Source organism: Natator depressus, chromosome 5 (assembly GCF_965152275.1).
Source record: "Natator depressus isolate rNatDep1 chromosome 5, rNatDep2.hap1, whole genome shotgun sequence".
Lineage (NCBI taxonomy): Eukaryota > Metazoa > Chordata > Testudines > Cheloniidae > Natator > Natator depressus.
In genome coordinates this window covers 126645033-126665738 of record NC_134238.1, presented here as the reverse complement: position 1 = coordinate 126665738, position 20706 = coordinate 126645033, and the positions used below count along the sequence as shown (strand labels likewise).

Genomic DNA, 20706 nt, shown 5'->3' with positions numbered 1-20706 from the left:
ATGTACTACTTACAATTGGCTGCTGCTGAAGTACACTTATTTCCAAGTCTCCCTGTTCCCAGAATTCAGCAGCTACTAGGAGCGCTACCTACGTTGGAATAAGAGCGACAGTCAGTTTGGGGATTTTAATCTGAAACAGTTTGTCTCCATTAACAGGAGCGTTCCAGTCCCTGCTCCTTTGCAATCATATCTTTCAAACACCAGATTACAGCCAAGTGATTCTCCTAGCACGCTGCATCTGATTCTCTACTCAATTTGTCTTCACTACGAGTAACTGCATGGCAAATCAGAGTGTCAGTCGACAGTATGCCAATTTGTCACACAGTGACGTCCCATGTGAACTCTGCTATTGCTCTGTAGCAGTTTCCTATTTACGATGTTGTTGCACGGCATGCTGGTAGTGCCTCAGATTTGCAGGCTTGCTTGCTGTGCAGACAAGCCCTCGGGCTATGATATGCATAATAAAACTCTGTGACTCTGGCAGCAGAATCTTCTGTCTACTGCTCCTTCACATCAGTCTATGAGCATCCCCGATGCCCCTTAGCAGGACTTTAAAATGAGGCTTAGGGTGGGGACAGTCACAGCATTAGTGGATTCTTTGTCGCATTCCCAAAGACACAGTTGCCCTTTCCCAGTATTACCAGTCTGAAGCTTTAACGATCCTTCCCTGCAACACCGAAAAAGTGAGGTTTTTAAAATGGTTTTTAATGGAGTTTTTCTTATGGTTTTGTGCAGTTGGGATTTAAACTTTCTGTAACAGTGAGGACTAAATGCTTTTTAAAGTGAAAGATACTTGAGATTCTGAGCCACATGATTCCAGGAGTGCGGGCTTTAAGAAAAACCCTGAATGTTATGAGACTAAAAATAAAGTCAGAGTTGCCAGTACTGTTTTCTCTAATGTCCCTCTGTGATACTTGTCCTACCACTGACTGCAGTCTCTAGATTTGTTTATTTTTACTTTTACTTTACATTATTCAATGTTATACAACACCATTAAAAAGGTTCTATGGAAATACTGGGAGGAAAGATGTGGTGTTTGTAAGCCCTGACGCCTCATCTCTTTCATCAGTGCTAATACAATAAGATCAAGCTAAAAGCTCTTGGCTCGTCAAGCTAAAAATATCATTTCTACCAGCATTGCTTGAAACTTGGCCAGGAAAATTAAAGAGAAGCCTCCTTCATGCATGCTTCAGACAACAGACTGTTTCAATATATTGGAGTACATTGTGTATCAGGCGTCTGACCTTACTCTGCACTTCCCAGGGTTTAGCGATCGCAGATAAGTCACAGGCAGTCATCATCATGGCCCTGGAGAACAGAACGAGAACCGGAGTTAGTTTGTACGCTAAGCACTCAATCCTGTTTCCATTGGATCCAGGGTCTATTCTGCAATTTAAGAGTACTACACTTGCCATTTCTCTCCGCTGCCCGCCAAGCATTAAAGATTGAGGAGAACCAGCATAAGACGTTTTGTAAACTAGGGCCAGACAGTATGCAGTATTATCTTGAGTTAAACCTACTGTAACTGTGTTTCTTGCCTGCCACCAAAACAGTTTTGTGATTACTAATTTGCTAATTCTCACAAATCTCATGTAAACTTCTTAACAAAGATATTGTAGCAGACTGCCGTGAGGTTTTATGTCTGTGTTTAATTATTCCAAGTACTACAGAACATATGCTAGAGCACTATAAATTATTACTAGACACATCAAAATTTAATGAACATAAGAACGGCCATACTGGGTCAGACCAGTTGTCCAACTAGGCCATTATCCTGTCTGCTAACAGTGGTCTATGCTTCGGAGGGAATCAACAGAACAGGGCATTACTGAGTGGTCCACTCCCAACTTCTTACTGTCAGAGGCTCAGGGACACCCAGGAGATGGGGTTGCGTCCCTGACCATCTTGGTTAATCGCCATTAATGGAACTATCCTCCATGAACTTATCTAATTCTTTTTTGAATCCACGCTATATAATTTTGGCCTCCAGAGCATTTCCTTGGCAATGAGTTCCACAAGTTGACTGTGTGTGGTGTGAAGTAGTACTTCCTTTTTTTGTTTTTAAACCTGCTGCCTGTTAATTTCATTGGTGACCCCTAGTTCTTGTGTTATGTGAAAGGGTAAATAACACTTCCTTTTTCCTCATCAGTCACGATTTCCTAGACCTCTGTCAGGTCTCCCCTTACTCATCTGTTTTCCAGGCTGAATAGTCTCAGTCTTTTTAAAAAGAAAAGGAGGACTTGTGGCACCTTACAGACTACAAAAATTTGTTTGAGCATAAGCTTTCGTGAGCTACAGCTCACTTCATCGAATTCATCCCTTTAGTGTCTGATATGTAGGGCCCTACCAAATTTACGGCTATGAAAAATGCGTCACGGACAGTGAAATCTGGTCTCTGTGTGCTTTTACCCAATACTTGAGAAATTTCATGGGGAAACCAACATGTCTCCAATTGGGAGTCCTGACCCAAAAGGGCTTCGCAGGGGCGTCACAAGGTTATTTTAGGTGGTCACCCTTACTTCTGCGCTGACTTCAGAGCTGGGCGGCTGGAGCAGCAGCTATGGGTTGGGTGTCCAGCTCTGAAGACAGAGCCACTGGCAGCGAAGAAATACGGGTAGCAGTACCGCAAACCCCTTCCACACAGAATAACCTACAATTATAACACAGCAGAAATCATGAAATTTATTATTTTAAAAATCCTGTGACACGGAGGTTGACGAAAATGGACCGTGAATTTGAAAAGGCCCTTCTCATATGGAATCGGTCCAAAAGCTTAATCATTTTTGTTGCCCTTCTATAGTTTTCCCAATTCTAACCAGAACTGCATGCAGTATTTGATATATGGGTGTACCTAATCAACTGCCTTAGGAACTGGGGCCCAGATTTTTAAAGGTGTTGCTGTACTCAGTATTAAAACACCTAAGTGATTTAGGAATCTATAGCTCCCTTTTCAAAAGGAACTTAGACACTTTAAAGCTAAGAGCCCATTGATCGTTTTTCTGGGCCTGGGGCTTCAAGAAAAACATCAGACTTTGAAAGACTTGTGCTTATTTGAAAGTTGGCAACCCTGCGTTTAGGATGAACGTGGGTGTATTTTGGGGGATGGGTGGGTTTTTGTTGTTTTTTTGAAACCATAATAAAAAAGACATTAAACAAAGGCTTAAAATTTGTTAGAAATTGCTAGGGCCAGTCAGAAGAGGTGATACCCAGTGAGCTGACTCAGTCAGACCGAAAATGTCTATGCTTATAAATATTAGTCAAACTACTTCTTAGTCCATTCATAGTCCTGTTCAGATGCTCTAACTGTCGTTTGTTTTCAGCTATATTTAAATGGTAGCTCCTAAATCTTAACTCCACATTCTGAACAAGCTCTCTGCACAATCCTCAGAAGAAGTCTTCGCACATAAATCGTCTATACAAAGGACGTGTGAAGGAAAGAGGAAGCCAGAGCGCTATCTCTTGAAAGCCATGTTCTGAACACTTCCTGTTACAGAAAACTACTCAACTCACCGTCCATTTTGGTCAATTTCACACTCATGCGACTTAAAAAAAATCTTAAATTTGATGATTTCAGCTTTTTAAATGTGAAATTTCATACTGGTGTAATTGTAGGGGTCCTGACCCCAAAGAGGAATTTGTGTGTGTGTGTGTGTGTGTGTGTGAGAAGGTTATTGTGGCGTGGGATTGGCGTATTAGTACCCTTCTGCACCGCCTCTGGCGGCGGCGCTACCTCCAGACATGGGTAGCTGAAGAGCCGAGGCTGCTGGCTGGCAGCCCAGCTCTGAAGGCACAGCCTCCACCAGCAGCAGCGCAGACGTAAGGAAAGTATGGCATGGTATTGCCAACCTTACTTCTTTGCTGCTACCATGGCGCTGCCTTCAGAATTGAGCACCCGTCCAACAGCTGCTGCTCTCCAGTCACCCAGCTCTGAAGGCAGCACAGAAGTAAGGGTGGCAATACCGTGACCCCCCCCACATAATAACCTTGTGCCCCCCGCAACTCTCTTTTCCTTCAGGATCAGTCAGCTTGAGAAATGCTTGTCTTCCAGTGAAACCTGTGTAGTATAGGGTAAAAGCACATAAAAGACCAGATTTCACAGTCTGTGACACGTTTTTCATGAATCTCTGAATTTGGTAGGGCACTGCTTATGCTGTAGCACTAATGATGCAGAGGAAAGCTTCCTTCGCCCAAACATCCACGCAATCCCGATGAGTGGGATTGTTCCAGGTAGCAAGCAGTCTCAATCTGCGCTCTGAAACATAGTAGAAACTTGCTCATTGAGAGGAGTACTAGTTAGCTACTTTGAAAGACTACGTTGCTCTATGTTTCTGTGGTGTAGACACTAGCTACAGCAATGAAAGAGCAGAGCAGCTCTTATTAGTAAGTTTAGGTGTAAACCAGGCTTCAGATTCATATTGGATGGCACGCTTAGCCTTGATTTCATGAATAGGGAGGCTTTGGCCTTTTTTACAGTTTAAGCCAAAGCAGACTTCTTGCAACGGTTCATCAGTAGGCTCTCTGATTCTGCGTGGAGCTTGCAATAAGTTTAGCTTTAGCTGTACCCTAAAACCCATCGGATTCTCTTAATCTTGAAAGTTGCCATAAAAACATGCAAACATAATAAGCAATTTAAAAGAGAAAAGTGGATACTTGCAATGAGAATTTGAATATAAAGTTTACTTGACACATATCTAGATGTGACTTCATCCTAGTCATACACTTAAACAAAATTCTGCTATGTGTCCATATAATTGTTTAGTACAGAGGAAGATAAAAAGAGATTTGGGTTTTAAGATCCTTTTCTGGCTTCTCTTCAAGATTAACCCAGAATACAAAGCCACTTTGGCTCCGAGAGTCCTTTAATACGAAAATGTTAGCGTAATATTCCTTATAGGAAATAGCGCATGCTATGAAATCTATTCTTAATAGACACTTATTGAATAGGGGCATAGTTGTCACTTTACCATTTGCTTATGAAGAGATTTTTTTATTTACTCACATGACAATCTCTTTTCTTGTTGTTTCCAGAGACAAATATTCAGTCCAGGCATTTTCATTGTCATACGTCTTGAACTCATCAACAATCTTCTGAAACATAGTTCTCTTTCTTCAAAACACACAAAGAGGTAGGAATATGAGTGCATTAAATATGGAGTTATCAGCCTCATTTTGTTTTCCCATTGGACCATTTCAAGAATTGATTATCTACGAGGAATGATCTCCTACATGCTGCTACCCTCCAATGCTCAGAGGCCAGTGAGTCTTTCCATTAATTCCACTGAGCACTGGAGAAACCCTATTTTCTACATTGCTTATTGTGCAGAAGCAGGAGTAAGGGGGAGGATCTTAGTCGCAAGAGCATGAAGAGTAGGGGTTGACAAACAACTGACCGACTGTGGGGAAGCGGAGGAGGAGTGGAATAGGAGCTAGGGGACTAGGTTTCTCACCCACAGTCTGAGCATTGCAATGGGATTCTGCATTCTGGATTTCATCTCCCACTTTTCCATCACTAACTGCCAGCTAGGCCCAGGCCATGTCCCTTGCAATGCCCATTAAGGAATATCACCCACTGTTACAATGTCAGCGAGACAACATCAAACATGTCTCAAGATTGTGCATGTAAACTGATTGGCACAAGTCTCTCTAGTTAATACTGTCAAACTTCAATGTCTTTTTTTTTACATTACCCCAGGCAAGTGCCCATCACAAAGATCTATTCTTATTTGAATCTTTTAACTAGGATAGAGTATTTATTGTAAATAATTGTAAAGCACTTAAATCTTGCAAAAATAGGTTTTCGTGAGGTTGAGGCTTTGTAAATACAATTTGAAAAGTTGTGCTGTTGCAATTTTAGGTAAAATTTACACCGAACTAAATTATGAATGCTTTTATCAATACAGTGTCATACTGCCATAGACAAAAGCCAAAGTACTGACTCTGATCCTCAAGCAGGTACTTAAATTCGCTTAAATCCACTGGGACTCTTCGTGTGCCTAATGTTCATAATTTACACGTGTATTTGTAACATGAACAGCTAAAATTGTATTTATTTGTGAAGTTTTAACAAGTTTACAAAGCCTTGTCATGTAAATATCAGAAATTACACCATCACTTAATCATTATTTCTTTGTGACATAAAATCTTAAGTTCTAAATAAAATTGCTTCCATGCTAAGTCTGAAGTTACACTTTCAATATATTAAAGTGATTGTGAAGATTCTTATACACTGGCCGACATTTTCAAACAGGAGCCTAAAGATGAGCCAGTAGTTAGGCAATGAAGGACTGTGTTTGCCAAATCAACTTCATTACAGGAGCAGGGTCGGATTTACACCTTCCGCGTCCCTAGGCAGGGGATTTTCAGCGTCGACTCCCCGTTTCCCCCGCCTACAGCTGATCATCGTGGTGCACACAGTTTTAGAGAGGTAATGCGCCCTTAAAACACTAGCACCTCATAGCACGTGCCTACTGTGCCTAATTGGAAATCCAGGCCTGCTTAGGAGCACAGGTCTCTGACTACATACTGCCAATACTGATGGATGAGTATAGCTCGGTCATCGCTTGCGGAAAGTGTAATGGTATTAATAAGGAAACTCACTAAAGATACCAGGAAAACAAAATCACGACTCTAGCAATTTAAAACTCACAAAAATCAAGTATTAAAGAGAATGTATTTAAATTAAAATCAGGTTTTTTTAAATTATTTTAAATTAAGTAATAGTTGACAGCATACATACGGGCTCCTGAAGATACAGCCTATGTTTCTGGGAGTTCTGACCACAGAAACCCTGGAGAATCAGTTGTGATGTTTTACACTAATGTGACCAGCTATTTTCAATATTCTTGCTGAACAACATGACTCACTTACTTGAAGTAAAGTGCTAAGTCCGTAGCTATGATCGCAATTTCCATCAAATGATTCACGTGCTCAAACTGTCTCCTGTTGAGATTCTGGTAGATATTCAGAGACTAAAGGAAAACAATGTTTAGTACGTGATTTTGGACTTGCCGTGCATTTCTTATCTCAGAATATGGGCGTTAATTCGTTGTTCAACATGTCCAGCTACAGTAAAAATGCAGATATGACGGCTCAATGCAATACTCGTGGTCCATGGAAAGACAATGATTTAAATGGGCATGGAATGGGGCCCAGTACTCTGAAGTACTGACTCAGGATATAACTGGAGTCCCATTGTCTTCAAGGGGAGTTTGCCTGTGGTAAAAGTTAAACGGAGTTTGTTACGATTTGGCCCATAGAGAGGGAAGAAAAGCCAGTCAGTGGGTGTTATGGGTTCCGAGTCCTCTTACTTAAGAAACGTGAGTTTTGGGTCAAAGTCTCGCCCTGATTCTGTTACAGAGGCCCTGTTAAACTTGGGCAAGTCACTCAACTTCTGCACCTCCATTTCCCCCTTTCTGTAGAATTGGAACAACACTAGCCTACCTCATTAGGAAATGGTGATGCAAACCAGTAAAGTGCCGTGAGAGCCTGAGATAGAGTGTGTTGTGTAAATGCAAAGTATTTTTATGTACAGACTGAACATATTAAATTGCAGAAAGCAGAGGCACCCTGTAGGTATGTCTCTCACTGTTTCTAGCTAGAGGATTGAAAGTTCACTTTAGAGGAACTGTCTGCAGTACAGGGAAGTATTCACAGTCTTCAGCTATTTGTTAGTGTCTGATAAACCATGGGAGTTGAAGAGTCACCTTTACAGGATTAGAGCTGCATGAACCCCATGTCGTCTGGTTCAAGTTGCATCACATGCGTGGACAGTATTAAGGGAAAAGGCTCACAAGTCTCTAGAGCAATCTCGGGCTGATTTGTTTCGCTTTTATATTCCTGTAGCACCTGAAGCCCCATTACGGTAGAGACAGTAAAACAGCTTTGACAGGAAAGCAGGTGAATTTTTAGTTCTGCATGGTTTCACCACAAAGCCAAGAGAAACTGTGCCATTTTAACCGAATCTCAATTTGACTTTGAAGTTGGGTCATATGTAAAACTCTAACTGACCTGGTGGAATAAATTCAAGTCCTCAAAGGTCTGAACCCAAGTAAAATGTTGGGGCAATCCCCTGCAAAGTGAAACTGCACCGTGTTGAATAATTAAAATTCAACTGAAATAAATAAAACCCCTCTATAAAAAATGTGCATTACAAACCTCTTCTGAAAGCAAGACCTTTCCAAATTCCAAGTGATGTCTCTCTAAAATTGATGAACCATGAAGTTTTGCTAAAGGATGTTGAGATCTAATTGTGTAAATAAAATAGTCAAAAGTTAATGCAACACTAATAAACTACGGAGTTTTACAATGTGTCTTATTTTAATATTTCGGTTTTTACGGTTTTGGTCTAGGTTTAACTTGTGGATAAAGGGTTAATTGAGAACATTTTAACTAACTGGTTTATCAATTGATCAAAAGAGTCTTATGGCTTTTTAATGAACTGTAACACTCTTCACTGCAGTAGTTTTGAACCATCTAAACACGTACTCCTGTATAATTGACCCTCATTTATAAACGTGAACAAGTTTATTCTACTTTACAAACTCAATATATTTTATTGATTTAAAACAACAGCAAAAGCGGTAGTCCTTGCACAGTTTCCTAGATTTTAATCTCGGTGCAAAGCCTTGACGGGCAAATCTTTGCACAGAGCTAAATCCTGTACATGAAGTGGGTGTGAGGGAGGCCCACAACTTCATCAGAGCACTAGGGCAATAAACCCAGCAAGCACCATGTGAATGCATTACTCGTCTAGCCACTGAAATAGTGAGGTTGTGTGCTGCTCTTGGCTGTATGCTTTCCCCTAGACTATAACCGTGAGCAGAATGTCTGATGTAATAGCAAAGAGTAACTATCCATGGTACACTGAGCCAACTTGCTGCTTAGAAACCCAGCGGGTTCGTTCTGACTGGGTCACTCCTGGCTCCCCCTTTGAAGCCCAAGCTTTGGGGGTCATGCATAGCATTTGGCCTCCACCTCTAGTATCTCTCTAGCTTAATGTCCCATCTTAAAAAACGAACTGCTGTTTTGGCCAAACACCATTTGCCCGCGCTATAGAAATTCAGCTTCCGTAGCACTGAGATAGTGTGAGCCTACCGACCTAAAAGGAAAACCAAGAGCAGGAGTGGCCTGCGGAAGCGAGGGAGTTGTTCCAAGGTTTAGAGAGTAGGAAGAGGGTACATGTGGTGTGAATTCAGTTTGATCCCACTCCACGACTATATGCACACAATGAATGGAAACATTTAAAGCAATAGAAAAGTGCCTACTTCATCTGATAAAGGTTGTTGGTGCCCCTGTGATCAATATCATGACACAAAGCTGCAGTTACCATAGCAAGGGCTTCAAGGTCTGTGTAGTAACGCTTCAGTTTGCCAGTCTAGGGGGAGAGAATCACAAGCTTTCATTAGTCTTTTTGATAGACAGTAAATCAGAGTGAGTCTGCTAGGTGAGTAGGAGTCTATTACGCTAAACACAATTAAAGAACTAAGCGTAGACTTTGTGAAGCTAGATACAAGACACACTGCAGTGTAAGCCCTTGGGGTTGAGAGAACATGGCCCATTTAAATGTTTTTCGTCTTGGGGGGAGGCCCTGGACAAAAAGTGAGGGAAACAGAGCCTGCCTGAATCCTGGGAAGGAGAGGGCGGCCGATAATGGACACCCCAGGACAGGAACCACTGTGCCAGGGAGGAATCGCCCGAGAAGGACCGGCCGGAACTGGACCCAGTGTCACTTCTCCCCAGAGACGCATGGGTCTGTGAGTCCTGGGGCTTGTAACTCTGCTTGGGAATAAGGAGGGAGGCGGCTAGTTAGTTAAGTGGGGAACTTGTCGCTCTGTGTAGCTTTGCAGGGAGAGGCAGAAGAGGGCCCCGATGGGGTTGTTGGGGAAAGTACACTGGCGCTTAAGAGGCGCAGAAGCACCCAAGACTTTTCTTTGCTCAGGAGGCCTGATCGCTGCTTGGAGACACATTGCTCAGTGTCTGCCCTTTCAGACTGTGCTACCACTAGTTTGGATGTACCCCCTTCTACTGCTCCCCCTTGTTGTTTTTCTCCTCTCGTCGCTCTGTAAACTATCTCCCTTAATTATCTCCATTGTACTTTTCCTGTGTGGTGTGTGTGTTCACTTTGCGGGTTTGGCCCAGGTGCTCCTGGTGTGGAGGAAATTTTTCCCGCTGCATTCCTGCTCGCGCCGTCTCTTGGGCAGAGTTGCCTGCAGGGCAGACTCCATCTTGGCCACGAGGGGGTTAAAGTTACACTAGAATTAGCACGAGAATTGCAGAAAGATAAGGGGGAAAACATTTCAAGATCAGCGCATGTCTGTATCTTAGTTAAATATATGAGCTATCCTTATGTGTCGGTGTTACTTATCACCGTAGGATCTAAATGCCATGTTGACCTAAGCTAATATATCCACACCGATCTCCTCTCGAGATGGACTAAGAGCAGAAGCAGCTCCCATGGGGGGGGCTGAAACTGTCTAAGCACAGCTCTTTGTTGAACCTGGCATGGAGCCCCTTTGCCCCAGGGGAATTCAGGGAGGCACCACGTCTAATTCCTTTTGCAACTGCCTAGCACTTCAGAAAGTGAGCCGATTTTGCTACATCATAAAAGCATTCAGCGTGGCTAGTCTTGTTTTCTCCTCCATTTAAGACCACTCAGGTTGGGCTGTTCTTGTTTATAAAATTCCTTGAAGGGAAAGGTTCTGCGAGAAGAGCTGTTCTTGGTTCTTGGGTGTCTGCAGTATGAGGCTCTGCTGTTAGAGCTAAAGGGACTATGTTCATCACCTACAAGGAATATCAGGGTCATAAATTCATGTGGACCAGCCACAAGACTAGGTTAGAGATCCACTTGCCTTGTGTGAATATTCCCCGGATTAATTTTTGTATATTTTATTAACAACACTTTTTCCCGAAAGGACATTGGCAGGTACTTGTAAGAAAATTCATAAGATTCCTACTCACAAAATATGACTCGCTGTAAATAGAACTATGCTGTGGAGTTAAAAGGGAAAACATAAGCTATACCATTAAAAGCGTGAACATAGTCTGTGCCACATTGAAGCCATGCCGCCAGTTGTGGTACGTAATCTTTCTGTAACCCTTGCTGACAGAATACATGAATCTTACAAGCACCTGTACAAATAGAAGAACAGTGAACAGAATTCAGAGTAGTAGCCGTCTTAGTCTGTATCAGCAAAAACAGAGAGGAATCCCTTTGGCACCTTAGGGACTAATATTTATTTGAGTATAAGCTTTCGTGGGCTAAAACGCACTTTATCAGTTGCATGGAGTGGAAGATACAGGAGCAGGTATAATGAGAGTGTCCTATTTCAAACAGTTGACAAGAAGCTTTGAGTAAACTAGGGGGAAATCGTCCTTCATGATACGCCCCCGTGTTTGTAGATCCTTGATGATGCCCTGGAAAGGTTCTAGTTTGGGGCTGTAGGTGATGGCTACTAGCATTCTGCTACTTTTTCTGTTGGGCATATCTTATGGGTACCTTCTGACTCTGTCACTATATTTCTTCACTGTTTCTTAATGCCACCCCTGAGATCCCTTTTCTGTTATATTTTCTCCTACCATTTCAGTGTTGTGATTAATAACTTAGAACCTTCTTTTGAAAGATGTGTATGGTTACATAGCAAGCTAGGAGTTACGGCTGACAAAAGCAATTGCGTGACATAGTGATTATACTCTGATACACTTAGCAATAAACTTTTAAAATTTTATTTTCTTTCTATAGACCCAATATTTTGTAGCACCTTAGTTTAAAAATGAAAGAATCCCTTTATAATTGTTAGTAACGCTCTTTCCTGTTGAATCCCACCTTCCAGTAATGTGAAGAATTGGCTTTTTCAGACAAAGGACTAGATGCTTCAGAAGGCTCTGGTAGTAGAGTAGCAAAGTAATATGTTACGTACAGACATGAGCCTTGTTCAGAACCAGTCTTTTCCTCTCTCTCTCTTCCCGGCTCTGTCACAAAGCTATGGGAGGTGAAATGTGCATGTGATTTTTTTTCTAGCTCAGAGCAAGTTAGCGCTGAAAACTTAGCAAATAGAGCTGTCGTTCTTGGCCCAAGTAGGAAGCCTACTTTTTACTATCAAGTTGTAATGTTAATAATAAAGATCAGATGAGTGATCCCTTCTTGTCTGATATCCTGTCTGACAGTGACTGGTAGCAGATGCTTCCAAGAAGAAGTTTCTTCCCAACCTTATTTAGAGCTTACCGAATACCCAGAATAAACATTTACATCGCTTCTAAACTCCAGCGGTGCTAATGGATGTTCTTGTTAGCAAAGCAACCCTGCAAGTTTGTCTGAGCCTCATTAAGCACTAATCTCGGCTAGGTTATCAGCACCACCTCTGTTCTATCAAGCCTCCACAGGTTGTGACTGAAGGGAATGAGTGAATGAGTGGGGCGAGTGGAAGTGTTCTCAGACTTGTGTTCAGAGATTCTGTAAACCGTAGTGTCTACCATACAGTCACTGCCCTATTCTGGTTTTCGGAAAATCTCTGGGATTTAGATGTTTGTTTAATTAAGGTAGAACGAAAACTATTAGTGATGACAACAACTCTCATAGTTTCACTTGGCACTCAGCCGGGTTAATGGCCTGATTCTCCCTTGCCTGGCACATTCTGTAATCACTCCTTTCTGGGGCACCTGGCACTGACAACTGTCAGAAGACCGGATCCTGGGCTAGATGGACCTTAGATCTGATCCAGTATGTTTCGTCTTATATTCACTTAACCTGAGTAAAATTGTACGAAATCAGAATCCTCCATTCTCTTAAAATCGTGGTTGCTGTTTGTCCAGGTGTAAATGACTACCCAAGTTAAAGGGCAGTGCAGAATCTCCGGCCTTATTCTGCGTTTGCAGAACTACCAAAGCCAATTACCACTCGAGAGCAATAAACTTCACTTGCCAGGCTGCAATAGCATTTTGTTAACACTACTGCTTCCAGTATTGAAGCAAAGGAAGGTAATTCAAAAGATGCTCTTGTGAAGCAGTGACTTTCAACTTCTTCCTTATAGCCACTGTACCCTTCCAACAGGCACTGTACCCTCCCAATGGGACTTAACTAGTTTGGGAGTCCCCAGGCATCATTTGTAACATCTCACCAGATTTCAACACCTACCTCTTGTGGAATCTGGAACTTTTTCACCACCCCAAGCTCGTAGTACATCTGAATTCCACACTTCACAAGCTCTAGTTCGGTACACTTGAAATCGGAGAAGTGGAACTCATAGATCTCAGACTGAATGGGGTCTGGCAGTTCTTCTTTCTGAAAAAGAAACAGGTTGGTTTGTTTCCGTGCTGGGTGTGCCATTCCACAAAAAAACCCACATAGGTCTTCTCCAAAACGCCACCAAATTATTGCTTCTGCATTCTCTCAGATTACTCAACTATGACTATTGCAGTGTGCTTTTTAGGTAACAATAAAGGCAAAAATGTGTCTTGCAATGACAGTCCATTTTGTTTTCTCTGCTGGGATTTATCAGAAGAGATCTTCCTCTCCAAGTGGATTTCATATGTCAGAGTCAAAAGTAAAAAGAAAAGGAATACTTGTGGCACCTTAGCGACTAACAAATTTATTTAAGGTACAGCTCAAATTTGAGCTACAGCTCATTTCATTCGATAAATTGGTTAGTCTCTAAAGTGCCACAAGTACACCTTTTCTTTTTGCGAAGACAGACTAACACGGCAGTTATTCTGAAAAGAGTCAAAAGTGGTCATGGACTGGCGAAAGAGGCCAGTGGTATCCCTAGGTCTGTATTGGCTCTGGGTCGCGAAATGCGTGGACGATCCTAGACGTTGAGCTGGTCCTCAGAAGGCTTTGTTCTGTAGCAGCTCAATTGTGCCGGAGTAGCGCAAAGCAGGCTGTTCCGAAGATCTTTGTAAGACATGCCCTTCTCAATATACTATCCTAGGCTAAGCCACATGACTGTGTGTACGTCTGGGATGGAGGGAGTTGTTTGCTTTCTCTTGGGAGATAAGCAGATACTATGCTGAGGGATGTCAGTATAAGAATTTGGATAGCTTTCTCCTACGTCTGCCAAACGGATTCTTATCTGCCTTTACTGTCAAATCAACGGTGCATGGGAACTCACCAGTAATACTGTTAATTCATCTTCTTCACATTCCATTGGTTCTTTCCCCAGCCTCTCTCTTGTTGGCTACAGAGATCACGCACATGTTAATTTTACGAGGCACTCCACAGTCATCTCTAAAGGTGCATGCGTTTTGGGTGGTATCTAGTCCAACTTCCAAACACACATTATCGTCTTAACATTACTTACATTTCTTATCTTAAGGGACAGTTTTACTTATAAAGTGACTCTGACTGCCGGGGTGGGTTCCCAAGTGCAGTGCATCACTCTCATCTCAATAGAGAACTGGCTCCATTGTCATGTGGAAAACCTTTGTCCTCCAAACTCATTCTGGGGACGGACGCTCAAGATGGGTTCTCTGTCTCAAGCCTGATCACAAGGAGTCCTGTAGGCTCAGCTAAACTCTGAGACTTTGCTTTCGGTCAAATCTGTGGAAACGGAGCCATGGCTAGTGGAGTTGTGTAGTGAAGAATTGATTTGTCCCTCAAAACTGTTTATCCCTGATAAGGCCCAAGAAGGAAAGAACCCATTTTAACTCTCTGACCCTATCGTGAGTTTGCAAGGCTAGAAATGAAATATGTTCTTAATACTAAGCATTGACCATTTGCTTTTCCTTAGCTAAGGGCTTATAACGTATCCCAACAATAGTGTAGCATGCTGAGGGAGTGATTGTCCACATGGCTGCTGCCCTCCCACCCCAGAGGTGACGGCATCGCAATGGTAAAGTGTATCTGTATGTCTGAAGCTTCTTTAAAATTGATTGCACAAGTTCTTCAGCAATGCCATTCTTTCCGATCAGCTTCAAGACACATATCAAGAACCATCTCTCTGTGCAGGCCTTAGGTAATGAAGCTCTGGAGCCTCCCTGGAAATATCTACATGGATCTGTACCTATTAAGGTGGTATCACAACTCTGCCAATGTTAGGGCTGGAGAAAATTGAGGGGGGGGCCATTATGTATGGAAGCTCAGTCTGTGGTGACGTGTGCCTTAGAAGTACATGTAGTAAAACACGCGTTGGAACAAAACATGCTAAATAAATTCAAGTTCTTTAAGGCGGAGTTGCTATTTAAGCATGAAATATTTATTCTCTGATTATAAACTGAAAAGCAGTACCAAAATTTCCTGAATTTCATCCTTATCACACTTCACGTGATACAACACCATGTCCTGAGCAATGTCCTTGCGATTGTCCAGCTTGTTCATCTTATCGTAAGTATCCGTGTTGAGGACAGACCAGCCCAAGAACTGGGTCAAAGACTTAAAAAAAGATAAGAAACAATGGAACCATCCTTAAGCACTTTAAAGTATGTCATTGATTGCTATTTCTAGAGAAAATATCATCGTACTTTAACACATCTTATTACCAAAAGATTTATTAGCAAAAGCTTCCTCCCAGAGTTTACTGCAAAAGACAGCACACTCGCTTAGTATATATGGCCCAAAATCTATAAATAGCTAGTAAGGTGGTTTAAATTTGCGACCGGAAACTGCCATGCTACCATTAAATTCATTGGCATTCCAAATAGCTCTTTGAGGAAGGAGAACCTTTCCACTTGCTGAGTAGTAACAAAGGTCCTTGCAAATTTTGAGTGAGAATGCTTTGCTTGAGTGAGTAATGCCTTGGTAACCTTTGTGACTAATCATGCGAGTAATGATTATTTGTGAGTAAAGGTTTCAGGATCAAACTTAAATCTTTAACGGTAACAATCATGTTTTCTCTAGGGAGACATTAGCACTGCAAGACGAGTCATTCAGCAGAGATACTGGGACACAGGCTGACGACATAACAGGTTGTTAAACAAATTTAGGTCTCGACTTTAGTGGAAGTAACTTTACTGGACTTTACTGGAAGTATCTGTCTTGAGTTCCCTTTTGTTATGATTATCTAAAGAGCCAAAAGCCTCATCCTTTAAGGGAACAAGTGTCCCTCTTGTTGGCTGGAAATAAATCAACAGCCCTCAAAAGAAAGCGGTTTCTTTTGGCTTAAAACTCTTTGAAACTATCCTGTGTTCCAAAAAAACTGAGGCAGCTGCCCAAAGAGCCATTTACTGTCAGCATACACTTAACCCGTTTGCTGAGATGTCTGTCCAGGCTGCACAATGTGTCTCACTGTAGATGGTCAAGGAGTCAGGATTTGGCAATTTTATGCCAATAAATTTATGGTGATATTGCAAATAATTTTGCTAGTTCTGGATGCGTGCACAGGATCTAGATATTCAAAATGCTTGTCAGGTGTTGTACAATTCCCTTTAGAAGTTGGGCATGTTACCACGAAATATTCAGTCGCCTAAAATCTATATATGAAGCAATTTCTGAGACCTAGAGCTACTGGGTTACACCTCCTCAAACAAAGAAAATATATGGGGGGGGCTGCAAAATATTGGAGACCACATGTACTATTAAGAATTCCTCAGTCTCAAGCAGGGTTCCCATTTAAAATCTAAGCTACTTTCGGAGCTGGTAACCACTTGTACCTCCATGAGAGTCTCATCCTGTTCATCAAATGGCTTCCCGTCTTTTCTGTTGTAAAATGTGGCAACACCAACAATTTCTTCTTTTTTGTTTACTATTGGCATAGATAATACATTTTTGATGACCCATCCTGAGTCATCTACAGGACCTTCCTTGAAGCAAGCGCAAGAAGAAAGACGTTAACTATATAAAATGTATTTTCTAAATGCTCCAGTGCTTTTCTTAAGTGAAATCAGTAATGACAAAAGTTATAGGAATTTATACGTACAAAAAAGATAACGTAAATTACATTTATTTTAACAATTCTGTTTTTAACAGCTATGACAACTTTCACAGTACCTGAAATTTAAACATCTCATCTGCAGCGGCATTCATAATGTTGCAGATCTAGAAGATCATAAAAATATTTCGTTTCACAAAAAGGATGAATAAAGTTCAATTACCGCCTTTCCAAAATAGACAATTTTAAAGGTAGTTAAAGAGGCTCAATTAGTTTGACTTTCTGAAATCCACAATTAAGCCCTAGTGAAATACTTACAAAGCCACTTTCAGCGACATACGTTGGGAGTCCAGTAGCAAGTGCCCAGTGGTCTGCTGTTGGGTTTCTGAATAAAACAAAAGATGGAGAATATATATATTTCCTGGAGATTTTTGTGGAGCAGGAACATATCTGATTAATCATGCAATCACTTAGACATATAATCCTTAGTCAGACAGGTAGTCCTGTTGATTTCAAACGATCTACTTGTGTGAGTTAAAATTCATACAATCAGACTCTTATGAACAGATGAAGCAAGTGATGAGTTTGAAGATTCAAAGGTTTCAATTTGCATGGTGTATTCCAGTCAGTTCCCCGTTTTTCATCTTGACTGTAACAAAGTGTTACTAGGTAATGAAGTGGGACTGGTTGCGTATTTACTGGTCTAAAACTTCAATATTCAACAAGAAAGAAAGAAAGAAAGAAAGAAAGAAAGAAAGAAAGAAAGAAAGAAAGAAAGATGGGGCAGTGGAAAGAAGGGAAATGTAACAGGCCTTTAGTCTTGCAGACCTGGTGGACGAGCTCACAATCAAAAGTAAACAGATACAAAGCAATAGATGACCAAGATGTAGTCAAGATTTACAGCCCTAGCTTTTTTAAAAAAAATTAGCCTAGGTAACGTACTCTCTGTTGCACACTGGTGCTCTAGTATTGGTGTGCTCTGACTAAGGTGAAATTTTTCACAAGGAGAGGCAGCTATATTGACGAACTGAGAGCGCGTGGCCATGTCATGTATAGCGGACTGCATGGAGGAAAGCAGAGACCGAAGTGGAAGGAGGACTCCCTTGCAGTGGAGTGCAGATATAAAGGAAATTATGAGAGGGGAAACAAATGCTGAATTTGAAGTGGGTGGCTAGAGGATGCTACTAATCCGTTAAGGGAAGGGACTGACCAGGTGCAAACTAGGATAAATAGAAGCAACCAACCTTTTTACCCTGATACGTGTTTAACCCTACAACTCCATGTTCCATTGTTACTTCAGCTGTGACCCTATGTTGTTCACATCTTAACAGGCTGTGCTACCGATAGTCAACGGAAATAGCTCTAGACATGGTAGTAGAGTTGCTTACTCACGGGATAACTTTAATATCTTCTTTTCCATGTAGGATATAATCAACGACTTTGTAAAAGACTATTTCCTACAAAGAAAAATATCCTGGTTCAAGCTCGTGCTGAGAGTAAACTGGGGAAGGAGATTAGTAGGTCATTCACTTACTCTGCCATCTGGAGTCCGAGGTCCGGAATAAGGTGGAACTTCACCCATTAGAACTGGCCACAAGTCAAAAAAATCCTGTTTTAAAAAAGGTCCCAAAACTTTTAGTTTTAATACATATAAATAAGAGTATCTGTGTTAGGATATAGAAAAAAGTGGGGTTGTATTACAGCTATTATAATTTGCCTCTGTGATGCTCTCTAAATTAAACCATAATTTAGGTTAAAAACATTTATGTTGCCAATTCAAGCACTCAAATTTTAGGAAAATGCCAGAGATAAGGTAATTTGGGAGTCTTTAAATTTGACCCCTTTATACATGTGCATAAAACAACATGTGATTAAACTGGCTCCTTTCCACAGGACCTCGTTTCAATCAGTGCAGAGGATGGATGGTGCTTACTTAATGAACAATTACTCAAACATATTGTTTTCTTCTTGTTGTTCAGTGTATGGTGCCAGGCCTCATGTGCTGAACACTACTCAAACCCTGTTCTGAAGGCAGAATTATTAATTTTCTGCCAAGGTTTTCTATGCTTTTCCTCAAGATAGTAGCTGAAGCATTACATACAGCAATGCCTTATTTTCACACTATATTATCCACACCGTAGAGATGAGGAACTGAGGCACAGAGATTAAAGTAATTTGGGTGCCCAACTGAAAATACCTAGAGTCTGATTTTTTTCAAAGTACTTAGCACCATGGAGCACTTCATGAGTTCACGGCTGAGCTCCCGTTGGCTCCAGTTGCAGCTGTGAGTGTTCAGCACTTCATCAAATCTGAGAGAAGGGCCTCAAGTCAAACACCCATAAAATGCGAAACACGGAATTAGTGACCGTCTGTGAAAAGGCTAATTCAAGTGAGTTGCTCAACATCGCACAGGAATTCTGTAGCTGGGGCAGGAAAAGAATCCTATTTTCTAGATACGTGTTCAGCTGAATAAGCATCTTTTGTCTTCCTGCAATCCCCTGCCTTTTTCACTGCGCACCTTCTAAACTCTGCAACCAGACAGGCTGAGAGCAGCTTCCTTCCCCACACAATCCTGTACATTGAATGAGGCAATGGTATCCTCATGCATACGCACCCGGGAACTGAATTGAAGGTGCACGGGCAACCTACATTCTGGCACTTTCTTTGGAGTCCTTGATTTGGTAACCTTGCTGGCATTTCAATCTACTTCGTATAATTGCCTGGGTTTTTAAAAGGCAAAATGAAAAAAACAAACTTCATAAAGTGGCATTACGTTAATTTGGAATCACTTCGGATCCAAGCTTGGACTTATACATCCACCGCACAAATCCCTGTCGCATTTGCATTATACTTTCCATTTAGACACTCATGATCCAGAACTGATTTGTATTTTCACTGTGTGACCAAATGCACCCCTATATTCACACCGCGCCCACTCATAATAATCTTTGTCCAAAATATGCCTAGTAAGGTCTTTGAAAATTAATAATGTGCTGGTCAATAATATCATGGTAACAACATTATATGTAAAGTTATGAATTTCCACCCAAATTACATTGGTGGCGCATGTTCAAACCCAAGTAGTGCCAATTAAGCCAAACTGGTCTAGCAGATCTTAGACAAAGGCTGATGCCTCTAGCTCTCAGCACCTATGATGGGCCATCACCTATAAAGTGGCCACTTGGCAAGGAAAAAAACCACATCTGCAGACAGGATTTATAGCTGGACACTGCTAAACAGAGGTTTTTGGGGAAAATCCAGGCCTGGGAGTGTGTTGGGTCACCCTGCAAGTGAGAACCAAGGCTGGTGGAAGCCAAAGCTGGTTGCTGTGTGCTGAAAGTCTCCTGGGGTCAGAGCTTCAGTACCAGGGCTCTGGCTACACACAGACACTCAGGAGGTTACCATCATTCTGAGAGGTAACCAAAGTTGGAAACTACAACAGTAAACCATTGTGAGGCGCCCCAAGTTGCAGGGCAGGAGTAATACTGCCCCGCTTTGGTTTGCACTGCACTCTGAAATTTCATACACTGCGAGCCAAAAATTAATGCCAGAAATTGCCAAATTCACCTTTAGAAAATCCTAAAGCCCCTTGCTGTGTTATCTGGCCATACACATGAATCCTCACCTTCTGTTTGGTCCTATCCAGAAGGCCCACTGAATATCTATCACAGTTCAGATATGCTCTCACTGTATAAAAAGCTTTGTGGAACTGCCTCTCGATATCCGTCAGCTCCTCAAATACCTTATTCGCTGACCATAACAGCACCTGAAGAATAGAATCAATTCTGTAGACCGTTCCTCCCGGAAAGCTAACTATAACTATAAAGCTAACAATAAGTGAATAATACTTAGCGTTCAAGAAATGCAACAGTACAGTATTTTAAAGTCTTCTAACTACGTGTTTCAGCTC

At 41.6% G+C, this 20706-nt stretch overlaps 1 protein-coding gene across 1 annotated transcript in view; it reads right to left on the bottom strand.

Annotated features, from left to right (window-relative positions):
* Nucleotides 1-20706, bottom strand: part of PDE6B (phosphodiesterase 6B) — a 33518-nt gene that overhangs the window by 7629 nt on the left and 5183 nt on the right. The window contains exons 4-19 of the mRNA XM_074953598.1: nt 20422-20562; nt 18331-18405; nt 18189-18253; nt 17115-17181; nt 16916-16963; nt 16579-16728; nt 15218-15361; nt 14103-14168; nt 13130-13276; nt 11020-11127; nt 9264-9373; nt 8155-8242; nt 6868-6968; nt 5000-5107; nt 1245-1308; nt 14-88 (exon numbers count right to left, since the gene is read on the bottom strand). Of these exons, the coding sequence (XP_074809699.1) occupies nt 14-88; nt 1245-1308; nt 5000-5107; nt 6868-6968; nt 8155-8242; nt 9264-9373; nt 11020-11127; nt 13130-13276; nt 14103-14168; nt 15218-15361; nt 16579-16728; nt 16916-16963; nt 17115-17181; nt 18189-18253; nt 18331-18405; nt 20422-20562 (1557 nt within the window). The remainder of the gene's footprint in view (nt 1-13; nt 89-1244; nt 1309-4999; nt 5108-6867; nt 6969-8154; nt 8243-9263; nt 9374-11019; nt 11128-13129; nt 13277-14102; nt 14169-15217; nt 15362-16578; nt 16729-16915; nt 16964-17114; nt 17182-18188; nt 18254-18330; nt 18406-20421; nt 20563-20706) is intronic.